The following is a 23715-nucleotide window of genomic DNA, read 5'->3' as shown; positions in this document are numbered from 1 at the left end:
CCAAGAGATGGAGAATGAGCGGGACTGCAATGCGATGACGAGAAGCGGGCTTCTCAATGCACGATGGACACGATGCACCATGTATGGTGCCCTTCCCCAATTGGCTCGCTCTTTGGGAAAATTTTGACAAATGGCAGTCAAACCCTACAGGGGACCACCACATAAAGGCTGAAAGGTGTGGTACTACTTTTAGTCGTCTCTTACAACAGGTGGGAAAACCTCAGGCCTATTCTAACTCAGGGCCCGCAAGGGGACATGCTGAAGGCTTCTTTATTGAGCACAAATAGAAAACAAAAACAAAATCGACAGCTTGTCTCAGAAGAGAGAGCTCCTACCCAAACAGCAGACAGCACATGGCAATATTATTATACAGATACTATCATGCTGACATAAATGGGATGCAATTCTGTTCCTGAATCAGTTATTTAGACTACAGTTAGAGGACACACAAACACATTCAGGAACACTTAATCTTATTGAACATTGTGTCTTTGCATTATTGTTAATAATATAAATGCGGTGGTAGGGTTAGAGGGGAGGGGGAGGGGGGAGGGGAGGACAGTGGAAGAGAGAGAGGGAGAGATTTTAATGTTAAACAACATTTCACTAGTATGCTGGTGTCACAATATGCACCTTAGACAAATCACTCATTGCCAGTCCTAAGCTGGAAATTTGTGTCCAACAAAGAACATTTGAAAAAGATTCCGGAACTTAGTATTTTACTTGCTAAGTGAACTATATCTCTGTAAAGAAACTGTTATGTCAATCCTACCCTCGATTGCTGCTGGCAGATCTGTACTCTAGTGCAGAAATGAGAACAAAATCAGATTGACACAAGGCCACAGGAAATGAGCTAATGGAACTGAAACTTCCAGTCAGATGTAAACCATGTTATGGAGTGCATCTCAAACCTGGAAACTTCCTTTTTACATTTATGCTCTTACCAACTGAGCTATCTTTACCCAGGCAGTGAGGATGGGTCATGAGTCGTGCATGAGTAGCCGAGCTGACACGTTGACAATAACACTGCCAACAGAAGGCACAATTGCTGTTCTGTCCCAGTCTGGCACACAGTTTTAATCTGTTAGGAAGTTTCAACAAAGCTCACACACTGAATCAGACTGAAAAATTCACCATGGAAACTAAATGTAGATTACAATTACAAAAAAACACACATGAAATAAAACAGTTGTGAAGGATACTCTGGTCCACTAAAATAGCAATGCGCAGGAAACTGCATGTCAAAATAAATGAGTTACAGAGAAAACTTCAACAAAATGGGTACCCCTATCAGAGAAAATGAAAATATTGAACCTATCTGAATGAACGCTTCATGGAGTTCTTGAGTAAAGAATGGGGCTGTGAAAAACTGTGTTGTCATTGAACCTGTCAGTACCAACCTGTAACATCAAAATGGTGTCCACTGTTCATTCAACGAAATGCAGTACGCAGAGAGAATTGCAGTTACTCTAACGATATCAAATTCATCGGTATGATCAAGTCACAATCGAACTGCCACTTTCCAAATCCAACCAAAAAAAATTGGGCTATGGCACAGTCTGTGACCATTACCTACTTAAAAAAAAAACATAATTCAGAAATAACAAATATGGTAATGAAAACAGTTACGAAGGAACACAAATAATTTAGACAATTTTCTTCATGTGGGTTTAATTCATGTGGTTTTCATTCTAATGCTTGCATGTCATGTGCTTGCTTTCTGATTGGCTGTATCTGATGTTTAATAACAGGATAATTATACACCACATCGCCATCTGTAACCAATGGGTTGGTGCATTAGGTCATAGCATTTTTTAGTTTAAATAAACACAACACACACATCTAACAGAGACTTCAGTGATCAATAGTATATTATCCTTCACTACTTAAAACAGTATGCCACCCTGGGGAAACTTTACGATTCTGTGACTTTAGGTATCACATGGTTTTGAGGCAAAGAACTTATCAAGCCATGTTCGGAGAGAATTTCCTTCTGGAAAGTAAGGTCATTGAAGATTGTTCAACAGAGCAGAAAAGGTGAAAATTTGAGGGCACAAGATCAGGTCAATTAAGCAGGTGCAGAATGACGCCCCAACCCAACTCCTGTATAGTGTTTTCTGTCAGCCTAGCAGAATATGAGCTCATGTTATGCAGTAGCATCACTTCACACATCCTTCCTGGTCATTGTTTTTGGACTGTGTCTGCACGGCGTTTCAGCCATTGACAATAAATGTCAGCAGTGGTGGTTACACCTTCAGGATGCAATTCATAGTACACCACACACACGGTCACTGTTCTTCCAACAGATAATTGTGGCGGCGAGCAGGTCTTTGTACAGGGAGTTGGTGGTCTGTTTGATTGCAATTATTCCTTTCTTTTCCTTATGTTAGCATAAAGACACCCTTTCTCATCACTAGAATGATACAGGATAGGAATCTACGATGTGCAAGCATATATGGCCACATGCTGATACTTGTGATTTTGGCTTAGAGCATATGGTACCCATACACCCAATTTTTGAATTTTCCCCACTGCATGCACATGTCGCAAGTTTGTGGAATGATCACAGTTCATCGTATCTGCTAGTTCTTGAGTACACTATTGTGGATTAACACATGTAAATGATCTTCGTCACACTGCGAAGCCCTTCCTGAACGTGGAGAGTCACTAATGACAAAACAATCCTCCTTAAAATGAGAAAACCATTTACTTGCCATGTTCTTTCCAACGGCGTTATTCCCATACATGGTTTAAATATTTCTGGGAAGCCTCTACTCCTGTCATCATCCTACTGAACTCAAACAGAAGAATGTGTCGGAAATGTTCCCATTTCTTCACTTGACACTCCATTTTCTATAGTCTCCACAGCTCTACTATCTCAAAGCACAAAATGACAATCTGTAAACTCAAACAGCAACAGTGAACTAGAATGAAATTTTCATTCCACAGCAGTATATGTGTGTGTGTGTGTGTGTGTGTGTGTGTGTGTGTGTGTGTGTGTGTGTGTGCGCGCTGATATGAAAATTCCTGGCAGATTAAAACTGTGTGCCAGACTGAGACGAGGTACTGGCGGAGTTAAAGCTGTGAGGACGGGGTGTGAGTCGTGCTTGAGTAGCTCAGTTGGTAGAGCACTTGCCCCCACGAAAGGCAAAGTCCTGTGTTCGAGTCTCAGTCCAGCACACAGTTTTAATCTGCTAGGAAGTTTCAGCAACAGTGAACTATTTGGGAAAAAAAAGACAACGATCGATAAACAAACCTATAGTAACCAGACTACAAACACGCAAATCAAAAATGCTGTGAACTCATGCCCCAACCTAACACAATTTTAGACTGTCCATTGTAAAATATTATTTTTGTATGTCTGTCAGTCAAATCTATACTTCTTGTATCTTTGATTTATTTCTTTGTAGACTGCACCAGAAAACAGCCTGAAAGGCCGAAATTGGCCAACTGTACAAGATAAAATGTGTTCATAAATTAGTTATACAAAAGTAACCTCCAACTGTGAAAAGATAAACAATTTACAGAAGTATTTGATACTGCACTTGATGCATTATATATTTAAGTTATATTTACAAATGTGCTGTGTGGCTACCTTTTGTAACACGACGTATGTCCCACCTGGAATCAATTTTCTGCCACATCCCATAAAGCAAGTCTTGATGTATGGTGGCAACTGTTTGTGTTATCCATTGTCGCAGATCATCAATCTTTCCCGGAAGTGGAGGAACATTACTCTGTCTTTAATATAACAGCATACACAGAAGGCCATTTGGGTTAAACCAGGTGATTGTGATACTCAGGATATTGTTCCACCACATCCATGGCAAGGGGGAACATCGCTACAGAGGTATGCGACAGCTTCACGATGACAATGTGGTGGTGTGCCATTTGCAGAAAAATAAATTCTGTGCCCATATCTTGTTGTAATTGAGGCACTAGATAATATTCAAGCATGTCCAGGTATGATACGCTAATTACAGTTGACTCAGCAAAAAAAAGAAGGACCACAAATCCTGTTACAGCTTACAGTGCAAAAAATATTTACCTTAGACAAGGCCCTTACATGATCGATTACATGATGTGGTTTCTGCTCGTCCCACATCCAAACATTATGTCGATTCACTTTCCCGCAGGTATGGAAGGTGGCTTAATCACAGAACATCCTTTCATAATCATCTTCAGTCTGCATTTTGTTAAATTCTACACAAAACTCAGCTCATTTTTCTTTGTCATTATCTGTTGAAGTTTTCAATAGTTCTAATTTGTAGGATTTGAAGGACAGGTGTTTCCGTAATACATTGCACACTGTAATTCTAGGAATATTCATTTCTAAACTCACACATCTTGCTGATTTACTCGGGCTATGAATGTGAGACTGCCAAACTCGTTCAATTGCTGTGTCATAGACGATTGGCCAACTCTGCCCTGGCGTCCTATGTGATACACAGCCAGTTTTAGAGAAACGATTGTACCAGCCTATAACAGAATGTCTCTGAGTTGGTGGTTTGTGATATTTACTCGTGAATTATCTCTTACCTGTAGCAGCAAAATTGGATTCATAAAACCAGAAACCACACTGGCACACACTGCGAAGTTATACGACTCCATGATAACTGTTGGAATAACTCATTTGCGCATGCCACCTAACAGGAATGTCGGAAACTCAAACTGTTAGGTGGTAAATAGAACTTTAAGATATACTGCATTCAGTGCTGTATCAAACATTTCTGTAAGTCATCATCATTTTCATTATTAAATGTTACTTTTGTATAAATAATTTATAAACACCCTGTATAGTAAACTGAATACTTGTGAAAAACGGCAAAGGTGGAAAACTTCAAAATTTCCTTTAACAAATAATTTACAGTAACTGCATTTTGATAGCTGCCATCTGTTCCACACTAGGAAGTCTCTCCCATAAAATCTAACCACTCATGGACAGTGCATCTGTAGTGAGGAACAATCCCTCTCTCAGTATGCTGAAGGTTTTTACTCCCCCCCCCCCCCTGCCAAATCTTAGTCCACAAATAGATTTCTTGTGTTATATCCACATACAACCTTAACCTTCCAATCACCTACATACGCCAGTTACAAAAATGTGACCCTGTATCATTCATTACCATTCTGGACTGGAACAACTGAACCATATCCTTCATGAGAGCTTTGACTATTAATCATCTTGCCTATAAATTAGGAGCATCCTACCCTCAAGCCTTCACATCCCTCCGTAAGTAGTATTCCACCACCTACCCAAACAAGTAACATTCTAGTCCACTCACACACTACACCTAATCCCAAAGCTCTTGCCACATGGGCCACATCCCTGCAGAAGACCCAGGCACAAGACTGCTCTGATACACCCAGCGATAAAGCTCGCTGTTAAATTCTGAACTTTCTGTGGTCACGGCTCATGATGTCACCTAGTGCTGCCAGTAGATGTCACGCTCAATGAGTCACTCTTTTCCAGACTTTACTGTAAGATTTGTTACACACACACACACACACACACACACACACACACACACACACACTGTAAGTGTTTGCACTTTGGTCAAATACCAGCTTGTACAGATTTTATACCAGTCAGTGTATATATGAGCTTTCATCTGGCAAGGGGACCTTATGGGCTGGCCCTGTTTGATTTTCTTTATGTATATTTGTGAAACTTGATAGTCTGCGCTCAGACGTAACAGTTTCATAATAAACAGTGACAATTTTATAAAAGAAAATGTCAAAAAAGTTGCTTCTAAAAATGAGATGATTTCCAAGCCCTGTTAAGTACAAAACAATTTGCCAAAATTAAACATTCCCATAACTCAATGAGTAGCATCAGAGACTGCTAATCTACAAAGCTCAGGTTCAAATCTCCTTTACAGCCATTTTCTTTGCTTGAATTCTATATTTTTGTGAAGTGGAAATCATAACAAACAAATACTGAATCATAATTTTCTAGTGAAAGTATCAACATGTTTTCAAATGTGTCACGTGGAACAAATTAAAATTATGTGAAATGATGTACAACAACAATAACCTAGAATGGATTTTCACTCTGCAGTGGATTGTGCTCTGAAATGATACTTCCTCACAGATTAAAAACAAGACTTATCTGCCAAGAAGTTTCATCAATAATACTGGAGTATTTCATATACTCATTTCTCCATGGGATGAAGAAATAAGAAATCAATGGGCATTAGCAGTTAACCAGCAGATCTTTCTGTAGATACAGTCCAGCCCTTTGAATTTTTACGTGCTAGAATCTATTAGATGACTACTGTCTTTTTTCCCATTTTCAGTTGGTTGCTGTAGCACTGTTTACTGTAAGTAAGCATACACTTGAAAATTTTTGCTGAAAAAAATATATCGGACTGATAATATTTTAGACTATAAAATTTATAGCCTCCTCATGACATAGCACACATGCAGATTTCCTATCTAAATTAAGACATTAATATTTGTAGAGGGGTTTATGTTAACCTGTGCAAAGTGTGTTTCTTGTTCAACTTCTTGCACTTTATGTGAAAACCAAATCTTAAAACACCTAAATTTGTAGTCTATGTTCTCGGTAGTTCCGTGATTTGCCTCCTGAACAAGATTAAAAGCAGAAATATGTAACTACATTAATATCTTTTACACTCATTGTACTTAATTCCATATACTGTTGGCATAAATAGCATAGGGATGGAGTTTGCAATCTGCTATTGTCCATCCGTACTTGCCACCACAGTTAAGCAGAAATATAGCTGCCATGCAGTAGGGCATTGCCGTCCCCCCCCTCCCCCCCCCCCCTCCCTCTCTCTCTCTCTCTCTCTCTCTCTCTCTCTCTCTCTCTCTCTCTCTCTCTCTCTTTTTCAAGATGAGTTACTGAGTGTGAGACATAGTGGCACCAATTGGTACCCATAGTGTGATGTCATGAGCCACAAGCCCAAAAAGCTCAAGTCCTTCTGCCAGACCACAAACCAGCTGTCCACATGAGTGAATGGTCAAAGGTCACCACTAAACTGTGACCACGAGCACTGAAAATGACATGCTCAATTTCAATGGCTGTTTCGCAACCCTTACCATTGGATTCTATTCTGAATGGTCATCCTCAAAGGTTTGAATTTTGAGTGAGAGTCAAACGCTCTGTGATTAAGAAATTCATCAGACATTCGCACACAGAGTTCATCTTGTGTAAAAGGAAATTTAATTTACTTGAATGCAACGCTTTTCAAACAACCATTCGGAATATTTTCACGTGACCTGCTGGAAATAGATTCATTTCAGCAGTTGTACCAGATGACAGGCGGCGCCGCGCTTGCGCAGCTATGATGATGCAGGAAGCCCGTACGTTCGTATGTGTAAATCATCAAAAGATCTTACATTATGTCATAAAAGAAACAAGACATTAGAGGATACTCCAAGAGCATGGGAATTTTGTGGACCATACTAAAATGCATGATTCGGCTTAAAGTGCACATTCGTATGTCCAGATTCAGATATAAATTTTCTTGGAGTACCAGTACTGCATTATCTTATCTTTGGTTCTTTATTATGGCATAATGCCATACATGCTAGAAGACAAAAACGTGAACTTGAAATGTAGAGAACAGTTGAAACTAGCCAATAGTGTGGAATGAAACACTTCGCTTCCAATAAATGACTGTCTCAGCAGAAAAGATTAATAGAAGTCAAATTTCTTTAACAAACCAACAAAAATAACTTCGTTGCTCTGCAAGGCAATTAATGCTTGACTGTCAGAAAGGTGGAAACAAAATAAAATCTTAAACTAATAACATATTTTAGCCTTCTATAATTATGTGAATGTATTTTAATTCACTTGATAGCTCCCGGCCACAGAAATCTGTTTTGCTTGCATTTGATTTGAGAGCAATAAACAAAGAGGAAACAGCAAAATCACTTAACGTAAACATGGGTCACGTGGAGACTACCACCTCCCCACTACAACTCAGACTGCTCTGTGAATCAGGTCCGGATCTACGATATTTCCGAACCGGGGCAATATGCAATATTAGATAGTGGCACTCCCCCTCCCTCGAGCGTTTGAGATAGGACGCCAAAAATTTAAAAAATTGACTTTTCAAAAATATCTTCATTTTGTAGCGCACATCTTTCTGATTAGTCTGATACATAAAACATACATGATCGAGGGAATGTAAGACATGTTATTTCGTCTTAAATGTGCCGAAACACAGTGTCACGCCTCTTTACACAGCATTCTTCCATCACACGTCTCTGTATTTCGCTCTGTAAAATTCAAATGTGTAATATTTTGTAACGGGTGCCATCAAACTATATTCAGGCCAGTGGAAATTAAAATGTCCTGTGGTGCCTCTCCTGCTCCCAGTTGGCTGGTTTGACATCCTGCCCCTCTCAAAAAAAATCTCGCGATTAATAGTGGATGGGATTATTTGTAACCGGGAGAATACGAATTCTTCAGAAAATTTGCAGTCTTTACTGCCTATTAGCTAATAACTTGCTGTTTCAAGTAAAACAAAATTAAATATAGGATACATAAAACAATACAAGAGAGCAGCAAGACAGTACACATTTTCTCAATCCTTAAGTCTTAGCATTTTTTCTCTCTAATCTTGCCACTGCTTTATATGGAGTACTTTCCTATCTGGGAAAGAATCTATTACCTCATCAAAGTTCGTCAACGTTTTGCTACATGAATAAACGAAATATTATTGTCTACTACCAGAAAAGATTTAATACAAATAGTATCCAAGACAGGTGTGGTTTCTCGATCTGATTACGTGTATTTTGTCACTGTGTGCTAGGTAAAACGAAATAGGCCTGCCTAATATTGCAGCAATTGTTACACACACCAAATAAACGAGACTGTTTTGGCACAAATGGTCATTTTTATAACACGACAGAATATAATTCACAAAGTACCAATATCAAATGCCTATTAGGCCTACTACAAGCAAAACGTTTTATGTTAGGAAATAGTTTCACATTTCATTCACACTCTGTAGCTTCTGAAGCATGAGATCGAAAAGTAGTAGTACGAAATTTTTATATAAATTTGGAATAGTCATATTCTTCCATAATTTGTGAGGGTCTCAGTTTCTTCTCCTTTCTCATTCTAACAATCAATCTTGTCATCACTAATTCTGTAACTATTCCTGCCAGTGTCCAAATTTATTCTCTGTTTAACTCCACTAATCCCTGCCACAATCACCGGTTTAGTTATCCCGCATTTGTTCTCCGGTTAGGTGTTATTACATGTTCGTACAACGCGTTTTCCGCACTACTCCCAGAATAGAAATTTAGCGGCTGCTAGCCGGGGACTGTATAACTGGCCCTTAGTAGTGTAGCAGTCTGGCCAAAAATGTTTTGTCAAAATTTCATTTTCTTGGATATGCAGAGAAGACAATACGTTATCTTAGTTGCTTGTTATTCCTGTTAGTCATTTATTTCCACTCTGGTATTCTGAATCTATGGAATTCGCTAGTAATTATAACAACACTGATCATTTTCAAACCCAGTCAACCACATAAACAGCGATTGTCATTCACCCTTCCGGCTTTATTCGCCCAGCTCGTGTAGACCCGTCCCCTTTTGTCTATAGAAAAGTATATTTCTAGATGCAAAGGATGTGGGTGCTTTGTGAAACAAGGTCTTTTTCCTCAATAGGATGAATTTGCCCCCCCCCCCGCCTGCCCTGAACCTGCCACCAGGGGCAGATACCCCACTTTGCCCCCGCCCCCTAGTTCTGGGCCTGTTGCGCATACGTGAATCTGACAGCTTAGGCGCACCAGCAAAATTTATTTGGATAGCATCTGGCTGCTTGCTGCAATTGCTTGTACAGCTAACTGCCACACTTCTGTAGCCAGAAGTGGGAGAAGGTACTACTCATACACAACTCAACTGCACATGCGCATAAGCTCGCTCGCAACTGCTCAAACGAATCTATTGTAAACAGTTGTGATGTCACGCTCATCGGAGGCGATTTGTTGTTATGAAACACTGTTCTTGTATATGGTGCATTTCCTTTGCAACTTAAGTTTTATTTTCATTTTTTTCTCTCATTCGTGTTTTATTGCTGCAGTATTATTCTGCAGTAGTGAGATATAGTAATATTCTTTGTTAGAGTATTGGTTCTTACTAGTCAAAGTTACAAAAATGTAACTAAAAACTAAAACAATGAAAAATTCCCAGAATTCTAAAAAATTCAGGGGTTCTTCCTGGTTTTCTCCCAGATGAAAAAATTCCCGGGTTCTTCCTGGATCTCCCAGGTCGTATACACCCTGACAGTTCAACAGACAAAGACTAGATGTGAGCAGACTGGTCCAAACAGTGGGAGACTAATGTTTAGTGATCTAGAAAACAATAATCTTATGCGGAACATGGATATTTGGAACATGAGGAAACCAGGAAAAGCGTTTTGCAACAGAAAGGTTCCACAGATGAAATGAACAAGTACAAATTATATAGGAATGAAGGGATAAGCAGGAGCTATAAGTTAATTTTAACAATTTTATGACTGACTTACCTGTTCATTTTTTATTTTCTCTTCTGTTGCTTCAGGATCCCAAGTTTGTTTCCCTATTTTAACATCCATAACACAAGGCTCTGCGAAACCATCAGTCACATCTTTTAAAATGAGGAACTTAATATCTGAAAAAAGGATACATACTATCTATAATACACTACAATACAAAATTTATTTCATCAATATTATACAAGATGATTTGACACTTATGGATATGTTGCCAGCAGAAAGAACAGGTTATTTGCAAATAGAAATTCCTCTTAGTCAAAATTTTATTTCAATAATTAATATCGAAGTGTATAGGAATGACCCTTAGAAAGTACCTGTGGCCAAAACTAGCAGCCATGTAAGGATGGCTTAATCAGTTATGCAGGCAACTTCATGGTTCATGTTGACAATACACAGCAAATACACTCACGGAAAAGTTAACAACATTTGCTAAACAGCATTCGTGAAGTAGTGCTATCAAACAAACCTGAAGTGTGATGTTTCCAAAGTTATGACCTGCTTTAACCCCATTCACTACCGAAAGTTAACAGGTATTTTGGCAACAACTTGCTTTGTTTACATGAAGCAATTCCATGAAACATTGCTGGATGATAATTTTATGTATGAATTAGTTTAATGTTCTTATACCTTGTCACTTGTGAGCTAAATATAAGCAGTGATAGGTTCATATATGTTGATTTGCATGAAAAAACAGTAGGTAGTTTTCTGATTCCTTCTAGCATACACTCTGTATTAACTGATTTGCCATACACATAGAAAAGTCATTGTGTGTAAATGAAAAATATACAGGAGTTAAATAAAGAGCATCATTAGATGTTGAACATTATGAACTTCCATCTATTTTATGAAGATTAGGGTGTAGAAATAGCAGGTGAAACTTTTAGAGTTGCTATGGTTGTAGTGAAAACAAACTTTCAAAAGCAAAAGAATGTAAACAGGCTGCTTTTATTCCTGGTGTATAAGTGATGTCAGTGTAGTATCTTTGGTGGCAGCTTGAACTAATAATTGTAAATAACAGTTGGGTGAAACCGCACATACAGTGTTGGTGGCTTTTGCATTGTGTGCTATTAATGACGACAACTGAATGATGAATGATGAGTCCATATTACACAAGATACAAGAACCAATGAGGGAGAAAATAATGTTTGATAATGCTGAGAGCATCAAATTGTGTGGCGACATAATGAAATGTATTATGCAGAATGTTGAGATGGAAAACAGAATATTCTGTGAAGTTTAAGCTGTACTCTTAGGTTCCTGCATTAACATAACCTCTAAAATCGAGATGTTTCAAAAATACCCCACAAACTTTTCAAAACAATCAGTGGGCTATGCTACAGATCACTGTCACCACAACTGGTTTTCATCCAGTGACATCTGTTGACTTCGCCTAATGTCAATCAAACTGTACCATTTCAGCCTAACCTATATCTTTTGCTGCACTACAGAGCAATCTGTCACCATAATCAGTATTCCTCCAGCCACATTCATTGGCTTTGCCAACTGACAAACAAATTATTGCACTGGAAGAAAAAAAAATTATCCCATGAAATCCTTTTTATCTGCACTTTTCTTCCCCTTCAGTCTTCTGCCTGGTTTGATGTGGCCTGCTGCAAATTCATCTCCTGTGCCAACCTGGTAGCTGTTGCAACTTATGTCCTCAATTATCTGCTGGATGTACTCCAATCTCTGTCTTCATATATGGTTTTTACTCTCTAAAGCTCCCTCCAGCACCATGGAATTTATTCCCTGACCTCTTAACAGATGTCCTATCATACCACCCAGCCTTCTCGTCACTGTTTTCCAAATATTTCTCTCCTTGTCAATTCTCCTGAAAACCCCCTCAATTCCTTTCCTTACCTTATCAATCCATGAAATTTTCAACATTCTTCTGTAGCACTGCATCTCAAATGCTTTGATTCTCTTCCTTCCTGGTTTTCTCATAGTCTATGTTTCACTACCACATAATGCTGTGCCCCACATATACAATCTCAGAAATTCCTTCCTCAAATTAAGCCTACGTTTGATATTAGTAGTCTTCTCTTGGCTTGCAATGTTATTTTTGCCAGTGCTAGTCTGCTTTTTATGTCCTCCTTGATCCATATATTGTGGGCTATTTTGCTGCCTATGTAGCAAAATTCCTTAAATTAGTTTACTGTGTGATCCCTAATTCTGATGTTAAGTTTCTTGCTGCCCTTATTTCTCCTACTCCTCATTACTTTCATCTTACTTGAATTTACTCTCAGTCCATATTCTGTACTAATTATACTGTTCATTCCATTCAACAGATCCTATAATTCTTCACTTTCACTCAGGATAGCAAGGTCACCAGCAAATCTTAACAGTGATATCCTTTTTGAATTTTAATCCCACTTTTGAACCTTTCTTCTACTTCTGTCACTGCTTCTTTGACGTACAGATTGAACAGCAGGAGCTAAAGACTACACCACTGCCTTACATCTTTTTAAAAACTAGCTCTTTGTTCTCAGTCTAGTCTTTTGTTCCCTCTCGTTTCTTGTACATGTTGTACATTACCCATCTTTCCCTGTAACTTACCCCTATTTTTTCTGACTTAAGAACTTCTTACACCATTTTACACAGTTAAACGCTTCTTCCAGATTGACAAATCCTATGAATGTGTTCTGATCTTTCTTCAGTCTTGCTTCCAGTATTAACTGCGAAGTCAGAACTGCATCTCTCATGTTTTATCTTTTCTAAAGCCAAACTGACTGTCATCCAACATATCTTCAATTTGCTTTTTCATTATCCTGTATATTATTCTTGTCAGCAACTTGGATGCATGAGGTGTCAGTCTCATAGATTCAGCACTCCAACGTGAATAATCATTTTGTTACCACTTCCCCAAATGATTTTAGAAATTTCAATGGAATCTTACCTATCTCTTCTACTTTATTTTATGTTAAGTTGTCGAATACTTGATCCCTTATCTTCTTCTACCATGCCATCATCAGACAAGTCTCACCTCATACAGGCCTTCAATGTACTCTTTCCACCTATCCACATTGGAATTTTTCATTGCACTCTTACTGTTATTGCCCTTGCTTTTAAATTTCACCACAGGTTGTTTTGAGTACTCTTCATGCCAAGTCAATCCTTCCGACAATCATTTCTTTTTCCATATATTCAAATTTTTCATGTAGCCATTTTGCATTATCTTCCCTGCACTTCCTATTAATTCATTCCTAAGTGACATACCTGTATTCCCGAATTTCCCTAAACATTTTTGTACTTACTAATTTCCTTCATCGAATGAGGTATTTCTTCTGTAATCCATGGTTTCTTCGCAGTTACCTTCCTTGTACCTGTGTGTTTCTTTTAAACTTCTGAGACTGGCCTTTTTAGAAATGTCCTCCTCTCTTCATCTGAACTGTGTATAACGCTATTCATAACCGCAGTATCTATAGCCTTTGAGAACTTTAAGCATACTCTCCATTCCTTAGTAATTCCGCATTCTACTTCTTTGTGGGTTGATTCTATCTGACTAGTCTCTTAAACTTCGGCCTACTCTTCATCATTACTAAATAGTGATCTGAGTCTGTATCTGTTTATGCCTTAATACTAGAAAAGCCAGAGCTGTCAAAACGATCGCAACAGGTTTTCAAAACGTTATTTTGACTGCAGTTTTTGTCATATTGCGATGAGCTTCAGTGATTTTTCCATGTTCAAGGTCATAATCACCTGTAATAAATACATTTAATTTTTTAAAAATGGTTAGGACATTGTTAACAATTATACCTAGAGCCATGAGACTACTCATTTTGACCACTGTATTGATAATTGTAACGAAAGGTCTTACAATATGTCCTTCTTCCTATGGTTGAGATTAAATCTGTTAATCAGTCTCTAAACAGCAATAATCTGCACAATAATGAAAGACTTTGAATTTACTTATGCCCATTATCTGCCTCTGCTGCTCCAGTCACATTGTCATTTGTTAGCTCATAGCAACATAGTAATGATGGCTCGCAGATCTCCGTCGCTTACCAATGCAGAATTGTTCGGCTCTCTTACATGATATTCCAGGTAAGTCTCAAGCAGAATGTGACCTAGATGCAGGAGACCTAAGAGAAGATGCTGACGAAGATTACTGTCAACCAAACGATCACTCCAGATGCAGTGATTCAGATTATGCTGAAAACGTAGTTGCTCAGCCAGGTTAGTAACAATTATGAAACACATTATTTACATGTCAAAATTCAACTTTCATACAAAATTCAGAATTTACACAACAATTACTCAGAGTGGACACTTCTAATTTGAAGTTTTCTATTGTCCTATTACAGCAGCAGAAATTGTATCACATAAAACAATATATCAGAAGGGAAAGATTAACACGTGCCTCCTAGGACCACATAATGTGTTGTAGGGTACTGATGCTGTCATGGAGTGGACTCCATCAGAGTTTGGAAAGACCACATCTGGCAGATTGGCGAGTCATAATATCATGAAAGAAAATCCAGGACCTACACCATATTCAAAGCGGTATGTTTCTGATGTCAGTGTAGTGAGTGCACGGCATCTGTTTATTGATGAACCAATACTGAAAGACATAAAACACGACACAGAAACGGAGGCAAACCGAGTTCTAGGAAATGAATTGTGGAGTGTAAGTATGGAGAAACTGGAGGCTTTCATTGCTTTATTGTATGCTCATGGTGTTCTTGGAGCCAATAGTAATGAACTTGATGAACTGTGGTCTAAAAAGTTGGGCCCACCAATCTCCACTGATACAATGGGGAGAAATTGCTTTCAAGAAATTCTAAGATTTTTGCGCTCCAACTTTAGAAACACAAAATCAGAACGTTTGAAGACACGTGAAAATCTGACTACTGAAGAACAGCTTTTTCCAAGCAAAACAGGGTGTCCATTCTTAGAGTATATGCCAAACAAACCAGATAAATTTGCTATAAAACGTTGGCTTCTTGTTGATGTTGACTCAAAAGTTTCTGTGCAATGGGTTCCCTTATTTAGGAAAAGACGATCACAGACTATGTGACCAGGTTCTTCCTGAAAGTGTAGTAATGAAGTTGATAGAGCCGTTCCAAAAGGAGGGGGCGCAACATCCCTATGGGCAATTTTTTTTACAACAGTGAAACTGGGCGAGAAGTTGAGAACTAATGGTACCAGCACTGTTGGAACAATTAGACGATCAAGAGGAGAAATCCCTAATGCTGCGAATGCAATGAAGGCTAATCTTTACTACTCATCTCTCTTCAAACATCAAGGCAAACGAAACAAGAATGTGATTCTTTATAGCACTTTGCATTCGGAAGTTGAACTTAAATCCGACAAAAAAAAGTCCAGAAATAATAGTTTTCTACAACAATACAAATGGTAAGAAAATACACTGTTCGAGCTGGTACTCGTAGATGGCCAGTTCACATATTTTATAATATTCTTGACTTGGCAGCGATTAATTCATGGATAATTTTTCAAGAAACTAACAGGGATGAAGATCACTCGTCGAAATTGTATGCTAAAGCTAACAGAAGAGCTCTTCATATGGGGTACACGGACTCGAAAAGTAGCTTGGTGGGAACAGAAGTTGAATCTGGAAACTCTGTGGAAGGAAATAAATGAGGAGACAATGTCAAATGATGAAGTGTAGGAATAAGGGAAGTTGTATTTCCAAAAACTGCACACTGTCAGTGTGTGAATCTTGTTCAAAGGACATAACTAAGGATGTGGTATGTGGTTCCTGCTAGTAAAGATGTGTAATTTGCATCAGTCAGTGCAAATAAACTGAACAAAAAGTCAGGCTGTGTTTTACAAATACGTTGTGCTACATGGATTTGGCAAACAGTTTTCATGACTATAACCGTACAACATAAAATATTACAGTAATTAATGTTATAATAATGAGTACACAATAAATACATCAGCTTCTTTACTAAAAGAATTTGAAATAAAACTGTGTTTGTTAATTGGACAAAAAGTTTCTAAAAACTTGTTCTTCTTTGTAATAAATAAAAAATATTGAACTTGAGAAAAATTATATAAATCATCTTATTTTAGTTTCATAAACCTAAAATACACATTTGAAATGAACGCAATAATGGTTCTAGGTATACAATATGTTCCAACGGTTCCAGTGATAACATCCAATATCTAATTTCAGAGTATCTGCTTGATCATGATGTAATCTAACTGTAATCTTCCAATATCTTCCAGCTTTTTCCAACTATACCACCTACTCTCATGATTCTTGAACACAGTATTCGCTATTACTAGACAATATTTATTGCAGAACTCAAGCCTTTCCTCTCTTGTTACTACTACCAAGCCCATATCCTCCCATAATCCTTTCTTCTGCTCCTTCCCCTATAACCGCATTGCAATCCCCCATGACTGTTAAACTTTCATCTTTAACATACTGAATTACCTGTTCAATACCCTTATCTACGCTCTCTTCGTCCTCTGCTTGTGTTATTGACATGTAAACCCGAAATATTGTTGTTGGTTTGTCGTCAATTCTGATGAGAACATCCATGTCACTGAACTGTTCACAGTAATTCTCTCTCTGCCCTACCTTCCTATTCATCATGAATCCTACTCCCATGACACCATTCTCTGTTGCTGTTGATATTACTCCATACTCGTCTGACCAGAAATCCTTGTCTTCTTTGCATTTCACTTCACTGACCCCATTATAGCTAGCATTTCCATTTTTGGATTTTCTAGCTTGCTTACCATGTTCAAACAACTGACATTCCTCACCCCAACTTGTACAATGTTATCCTTTCCTTGGTTATTCAGTCTTTTTTCATGATCAACCATCCCACTCCTCCCCCCTTGGCAGTCCCCTCAAGGAGATCTGAATGGGGAACTAATCTGGAATCTTTTCCCAAGAGAAATCATCACGATTCCTTTGTAATTACAGGTCACATGTCCTGTCAACACATTGTGTGTTTTTAATGTAGTGGTTTCCATTACCTTCCACATCCTTATGCAATACATCACTGCCGATTTTTCTGACTTTCAGGGGCAGTTTCCCACCCCAAGGGAAAGAGAGTGCCCCGAACCTCGCCCACTCCTCCACCCTCTATGACAATGCTGTTGGCAGAACGAGGGTGACTTCTTATGCCGGAATTCTTCACCTGCCATTGTTGATGCTCTTTATTCAAAATTTAAGCAGTGATGAGACTCAAACCCAGAACCGAGGACATTCTGATTAATCGTCAAAGATGCTGCTCCTAGATCATACAATACAAGAAACACACGAAAACCAGTAACCAACTTCATAATCCATAATAGCCAGATCAATAATCGCCAATCTCATGTTGTCCATGCTGAAAACAAAAGTAACCAATTTGTATCTTCCACCGAAACATTATTAGATTCAGCCATTTTCATTGGCTACTGTATGCTATCACCCAATGAGCCACAACCAACAGAAAAACTGCCAACAGTAGCACACAGTGGAAGAGCAACCAACAGTGTAAATGCACTATTAACTCGACAGATCTGAGCTCGACCAGTCAGTCGTGAGCAGGTAGTAACCAGCAGTTAATGTGCAGCCATAGTGTGTCAATGAGCCATAGTGTGTCAATAAGCCATAGTGTGTCGATGTGGTTGTGTCACAAATTCCAATGGAGAAACATCTCCACAATGTTCTGAAGTAGAGAAAAGTGTGTGCCAAATCTGTCCCACACACCTTAACTGCCAAACAAAACCAATGATACTGTGACTTGATTGAAGCATAAAATGCAGACAATTATTTTCTGAAAAAAATAATCACATGACAAGACTTGGTGTTATCAATTGAAGCTACCACAAGAAAGGTCACAGTAAAGAAACTCACGTGAAGGAGAAATGTTATGACATAACCAACATTTACACCCATGTGCTGCAAGAGTTGAAAAGCATCCCAAAGGATTTTTCTGATAGTGTCACACTCTTGTATGAACGTCTTTAGCATTTTCTCAAGGGGGGAGGACTATGTGGAACATGTGAAGAGCCGAAACTGCCATCTTAACTTTTCTCTATTTTTTATCAATCCAGTCTAAAAACTCTCCCGCATAACAGGGTATACTTGAGTGTGCAGGAGATAATGGACTGCCACCCACAATGATGCAGACAGACTGATAGTCCAGCAGTGATGACCAGGAGACATATTCAAGAAGGGAGTGAAAGAGAGATTAACATTTAATGTAGCACTGGCACGAAGTTCATCAGAGACAAAGCACAAGCTCAAACAGGATATGGATGGGGAAAGAAATCAGCCCTCTTATTGTAGCCAGAAGCACCTCAAGTCACCAAACTCACAACTCTGGGTGGGAAGATGGGCATTTTCAAGCCCCCCCCTCTACCAAAAGCATGAAATTCAAGAAAATAAACACAAAGAAATGTGAGGAAGTGCAATACTGAAAATTTAGGACAGAATGGACTGGAAATTATTTTAGGTTGTGACTGACTACCTAAGTAAGAACAGGAAGTTGTTTATTAGATTAGTCAAACATAATAAAGAAGGAAATAGTTAAAGCAGAACTAGACACTGTAAGTATATTGAAAGCAGAAGGAAAGGACAGGGGGTGGAGGGGGGCGGGGGAGGATCCATGCACAACTAGAGATATACCCCACCTTGCAAAATACGGAAACAGAGTACTAAGAGCGAAATACGAAACCAGAAATATTTGAATTCGAAATTAAATTAAACCGAGAATGCACATCTGCAGTGATTAATGGCATGAGGATGTGGAAGGCAATGGAAACCACTGCATTAAAAATACAAAATGTGTATGCACAGGACTTGTGACCTGTAATTGTAAAGGACATGATGATCTCTCTTTGGGAAAAGATGTTTATTTTGGTGTCAAGAAACAATGAAATTTTGGCTTATGACCTAGAAAAAAATATTATGATCACATGAGCAGCTAAATAAAGAAACTACATAATATTATGCCTGAAATGTTATAGTTACAAACTGTTGACCACATTAGTATAGGCCTCTCGAGAAGAGTAAGAGAGAAAACTGGACATTTTGGCTTCATGAAAGGTAAATGTAGTAGTAATTCTGAACTTAATAATATGTGCAAGAAGTAAGCAAAATACAGATATTGTCCCAAAATTTGTGGGCCTAGTGAAATCCTTCCAAAATATACATTGAAAAATAATTAACATGGAGACAAAGAGACATTAATTACATAGAATGACAGTCAAATGGGAGTAATAAATGAGAAAGTCCAAAGAACAAATTCGTTTATGTAAACTTGCAAATCATCACCACTCTACATTAAAGTATATGAAGTAAAAACTTTAAGGGAAACAGGTGTCATGAAAACAATGATAAGATCATAGACAACATAGATCCTCCATACAGCTGTGCAGTAAGACGTATCTACAATTTAGTGTTTTATTTTTTACAGAGTAGAATATAATATGAAGTGAGACATTATGAGAGAAATTTTCCACTGCCAATGCCACCAGTAACACAACGTGATCATGATATGGCTGTAGGAATCTCAACTTGAATCCTCTGAAATACTCTTCCATTGTGTTGATTGGGCCGCTTTCCAGATTTCTCGATGACAAAAGGAAGAATGAGGCAGGAATCTAAATCTTTACACAGTGTGTGGCCTTCAAATGCCTGGTTCCGAGTTTTATATTGGTACTAACGATGACAAATTCGGTAATGGTTACACTACTATTTAAGTGCATGTGGTTTGAAACATGGACTCACCTTTCTCATTGATCTTCATTTCAGTTGTACCTAAATATTGTGGCACAAAAGATCGAAGAGCTGTAGAAACTGGATCCGTAGCTTCTTGTAACTCTTCGTAAAACTTAATTTCCCGTTCACCCTGAACCGGTTTCTCTATAGGCTTGAGGACATAACCATCTTTGTGCTTCAACATTCCTGCATAAGAAAACCGTTACTAAGAACACAATGAAAAAAAAAAAAAAAAAAAAAAAAAATAATATCATCATCAAAGCTAAGTTATAATATAATGTAAACATTACCTAACGATGATTTTCCATCAGATGCACAATGTCCTGCAACTTGATTCTCTAAAGGCACGGTGTCCTGCGATAGGTCATTTTTATTTCTGTCGCATAAACCAAGTAGCTTTGCGTTGAAGCCGTTCCTCTTCAAAAACTTTTCACTCGACTTTCGTCTCGCGAAAACTGAATTCATTTTGGAGTCTTCCACCTAGAACACAATTGTATTGATGAGTTAATTGTTGTTGGAAGCACCTCTACACAATTCGCTGAAATGAAGCTGGAATCCATATAAAACATACACAGAGCAAGTAGTAAAAAAGACAGCGAATTTACCATTTTGTAACAACCCATAAGAACACACCAACAGCGATGTTTCAAATGAGTTTGCAGCTATTGACGTCTGGAAGTTACGCCCACTGTACTGATATATATATTTTTTTTTTTTTTTGCGCCTACATTGCTTGTATTATTCTACGAAAAATTGCCATATCATATGGAAATCATTACTAAAAATACGTATCAGCAAACATACAGCCTTTCTCTTTCGATTCTCCCTAATTTTTGATAAACTGTCACCCATAGCGCCAATGCTGTAAACATTGGTGTCCAAAACGCGAAAGATAGACCACTTTGCCTGAAGTCGACTGTCAAAAAAAGTAGCGTTTAGTCTCCAGTATCAAGAACAGTGCAGATAGGACAAAACCAAATCGCTCACACACTGAAATACTTGGTGACATTTATACCGTGTCGATTGCCGGTTGTCTTCCTGTAGCATCGTCAACCTTAATTTATAACAAAATCAGGCCCACTACAAGTTATATTTCAAGCTTCATCTCGATCTCCTCTGCTGCTACTCACACAGTCAAGTTTCTCAAAATAGAAGTTGCTATGCTGTATGTTCTTCTATTATTCTTTTGTAAGTAAAACCTTCTACATCGCTTGTTATGTGTCTTTATCTGTAATTTTGTTTCGACTACTGGCATCATCAGATCAAAACTTTCAACTTGCAAAAGGAAAGCTCAATTAAAATCACTCCACTCCATAAGTACTGCAGTGGCACTTGTACAGCAACCGTAATCGATGTTTAGAATAAGGAAAACAGTCTTGTGCAACCAAGACTGTCTTTTCTGTTCTCAAGATTTATTACGGTTGCTTTACCAGTGCCACTGCAGTAGTTATGGAGTGGAACGATTTTAATTGCAACTTGCCGAGTCGGCTAGTGTAAAGAGTGGCTTTGGATTTTTACACTTGTGCAATCACTGTTTTTTCTCTGTTCCAGAAAAAAGCTCAGTGTCAGTGTTAATAAAAAGTATATCATGTCGATTGCCAGTTGTCTCCATGTCCTTTTGAATTCCCTTAGCATCGTCAACATTTATTTATAACAAAATTAGGCCCTCAAATTCTCGTCAGATTGAAAATGTGGAGTTTCAATGAAGTGATTGAAATACAGTGCAATGAAACAGTATGCACACTTTACAAGGATAATACGTGGACCTGCTAAATTATTTTCGGGGGTATCCACCATGCAGCAGCCCAGTATGGAAAGCAGCAGTGATACATTGTGTTCACAGTATCCAAGCGGCCTAATATCCAACCCAAGAACAAAAGGATGGCTTACCCATCATCATACCGAAATCATCAGTCACATTACATGGCTTACTGTCACAATTACTGTCTGTCAGCAAGTAAATAACTACAAATTGAAGGCACAGGACTACCAGCTACATTTACACCTATGTTAACATTTGTATTCTTTGTAGCACTGTACAATATACCATTGCTCTCCACTTTTTAATGACTAATCCATTCCAGGGGTGGATGGAATGTCACCAATAAAGATAAAAACGCCCTATGCATTGTGTCATAAACATTGTTTGACGTGTTTGTATTCACATATTTCCGCTGGCAATTAAATATCTGAAGTTGTCAGTTGTTTGGATGAACCTTTTTCTATTGTTTTACTTCTCAGCAATTTACCATACAAGCTTTATGAAAAACACCCATTATGGATTTTCCTTTGGCTATTAATAATTGCTAGTTGCTTAATTCTAATACAGTACTACACTACTGGACAAAAAAGTGAAGCATCCAGAAAAAATAGTCAGATGTCTTTATTTATAATTTCGTTTCGACTACTGCCATCATCAGATCAAAACTTTTAACTCATAAAAGAAAAGCTCAGTTAAAATCACTCCACTCCATAACTACTGCAGTGGCACTGGCACATCAACCATAACCAATCGTCAGAACTGCAGTTCTCTGTGACAGGCAGAACGGCCAACAGAGTGTGTTTAGTGTTGTTACCAGACCAAGCAGAATATATAAAGGGTGTGAACAGTATCACTCATTGAGTGGAGAACATGGAAATGATGTGCATTCACCTGAGACAGTTTTGTCAGCACTGACAGAGTTTGGGAATGGACTTCATTGATGGTCTCCATTTGGCCAGCTTGTCGAATCGTGCATTATCCAGATTTTTGGGGCATTCAGGTGTGACAAAGACCCAATGGTGGACAACAGAGGAATGTGAGGGCCATACATTCGTTGTCGAGGTTCCGGCCAACGAAGTCTGACCACTACATGGGAGTATCCTTGTATTGTACAACAAGGACATCATAATACATTCACATTTGCGTCTGCTATTCAAGAACAAGTAACGAACTCCATGTAACATTGTGTGTCATACTGCACCGTTGGTCAGAAAGTAGCAGCTGTCAGGCAAGGTAATTATTGTCCCATGTGTAAGCTGCCATTAATACCAAAACACAAATCGCTGCATTTGGAGTGGTAGTTGGGCAGTGAATGGGAAGGATGGATGACTGATGAATTGTGTTACATTATGTTCAGTGCTGAACCGCTGCTGTGTACTTACATGACAACTGTCGATGAGTGTAGCGGCGACCTGTGGAGAGGTCGCATCCTTCCAATGTTTTGGAGAGGCTCAGCAATGTTATTTCTAGCGTCATGATGAGGGAAGGCATTGTATATGACTTCAGTTCACAGCTGCTAGTGATTGAAGAAAGTCTGGTGGCGCAACAGTACACCACATACATCCTGTGGCCTCATATGTTACTTGTTGTGTGACAGTATTGTAGTGAGCCAACCATTCATGGGGCGTATTAATGTGAGTCTGAGCGGTATACCGCAGCGGCGTTGACAACAGGTGAGTGCAAGATGTTATCACTGTAATAATTCAACAAGGCCCACACAGTGCGGTGAGGCAGGTTAGCTTGCTGAAA

General features: G+C 38.5%; 1 protein-coding gene across 2 annotated transcripts in view; it reads right to left on the bottom strand.

The window, feature by feature from the left end:
* Positions 1-23715, bottom strand: part of LOC124775097 (inositol polyphosphate multikinase) — a 353921-nt gene that overhangs the window by 26299 nt on the left and 303907 nt on the right. Inside the window, exons 1-4 of one of the 2 annotated variants that reach the window (XM_047249913.1) lie at positions 20810-21075; positions 20495-20684; positions 20214-20390; positions 10505-10629 (exon numbers count right to left, since the gene is read on the bottom strand). In XM_047249913.1, coding sequence (XP_047105869.1) covers positions 10505-10629; positions 20214-20390; positions 20495-20684; positions 20810-20827 — 510 coding nt within the window. In that variant the 5' untranslated portion in view covers positions 20828-21075. Of the gene's footprint in view, positions 1-10504; positions 10630-20213; positions 20391-20494; positions 20685-20809; positions 21076-23715 lie in introns of those variants that run through there. The other variant, XM_047249914.1, reaches the window with a different exon arrangement.

This window comes from Schistocerca piceifrons, chromosome 2, assembly GCF_021461385.2.
Source record: "Schistocerca piceifrons isolate TAMUIC-IGC-003096 chromosome 2, iqSchPice1.1, whole genome shotgun sequence".
Taxonomy (NCBI): Eukaryota; Metazoa; Arthropoda; class Insecta; order Orthoptera; family Acrididae; genus Schistocerca; species Schistocerca piceifrons.
This window is presented reverse-complemented; position numbering and strand designations above follow the sequence as displayed.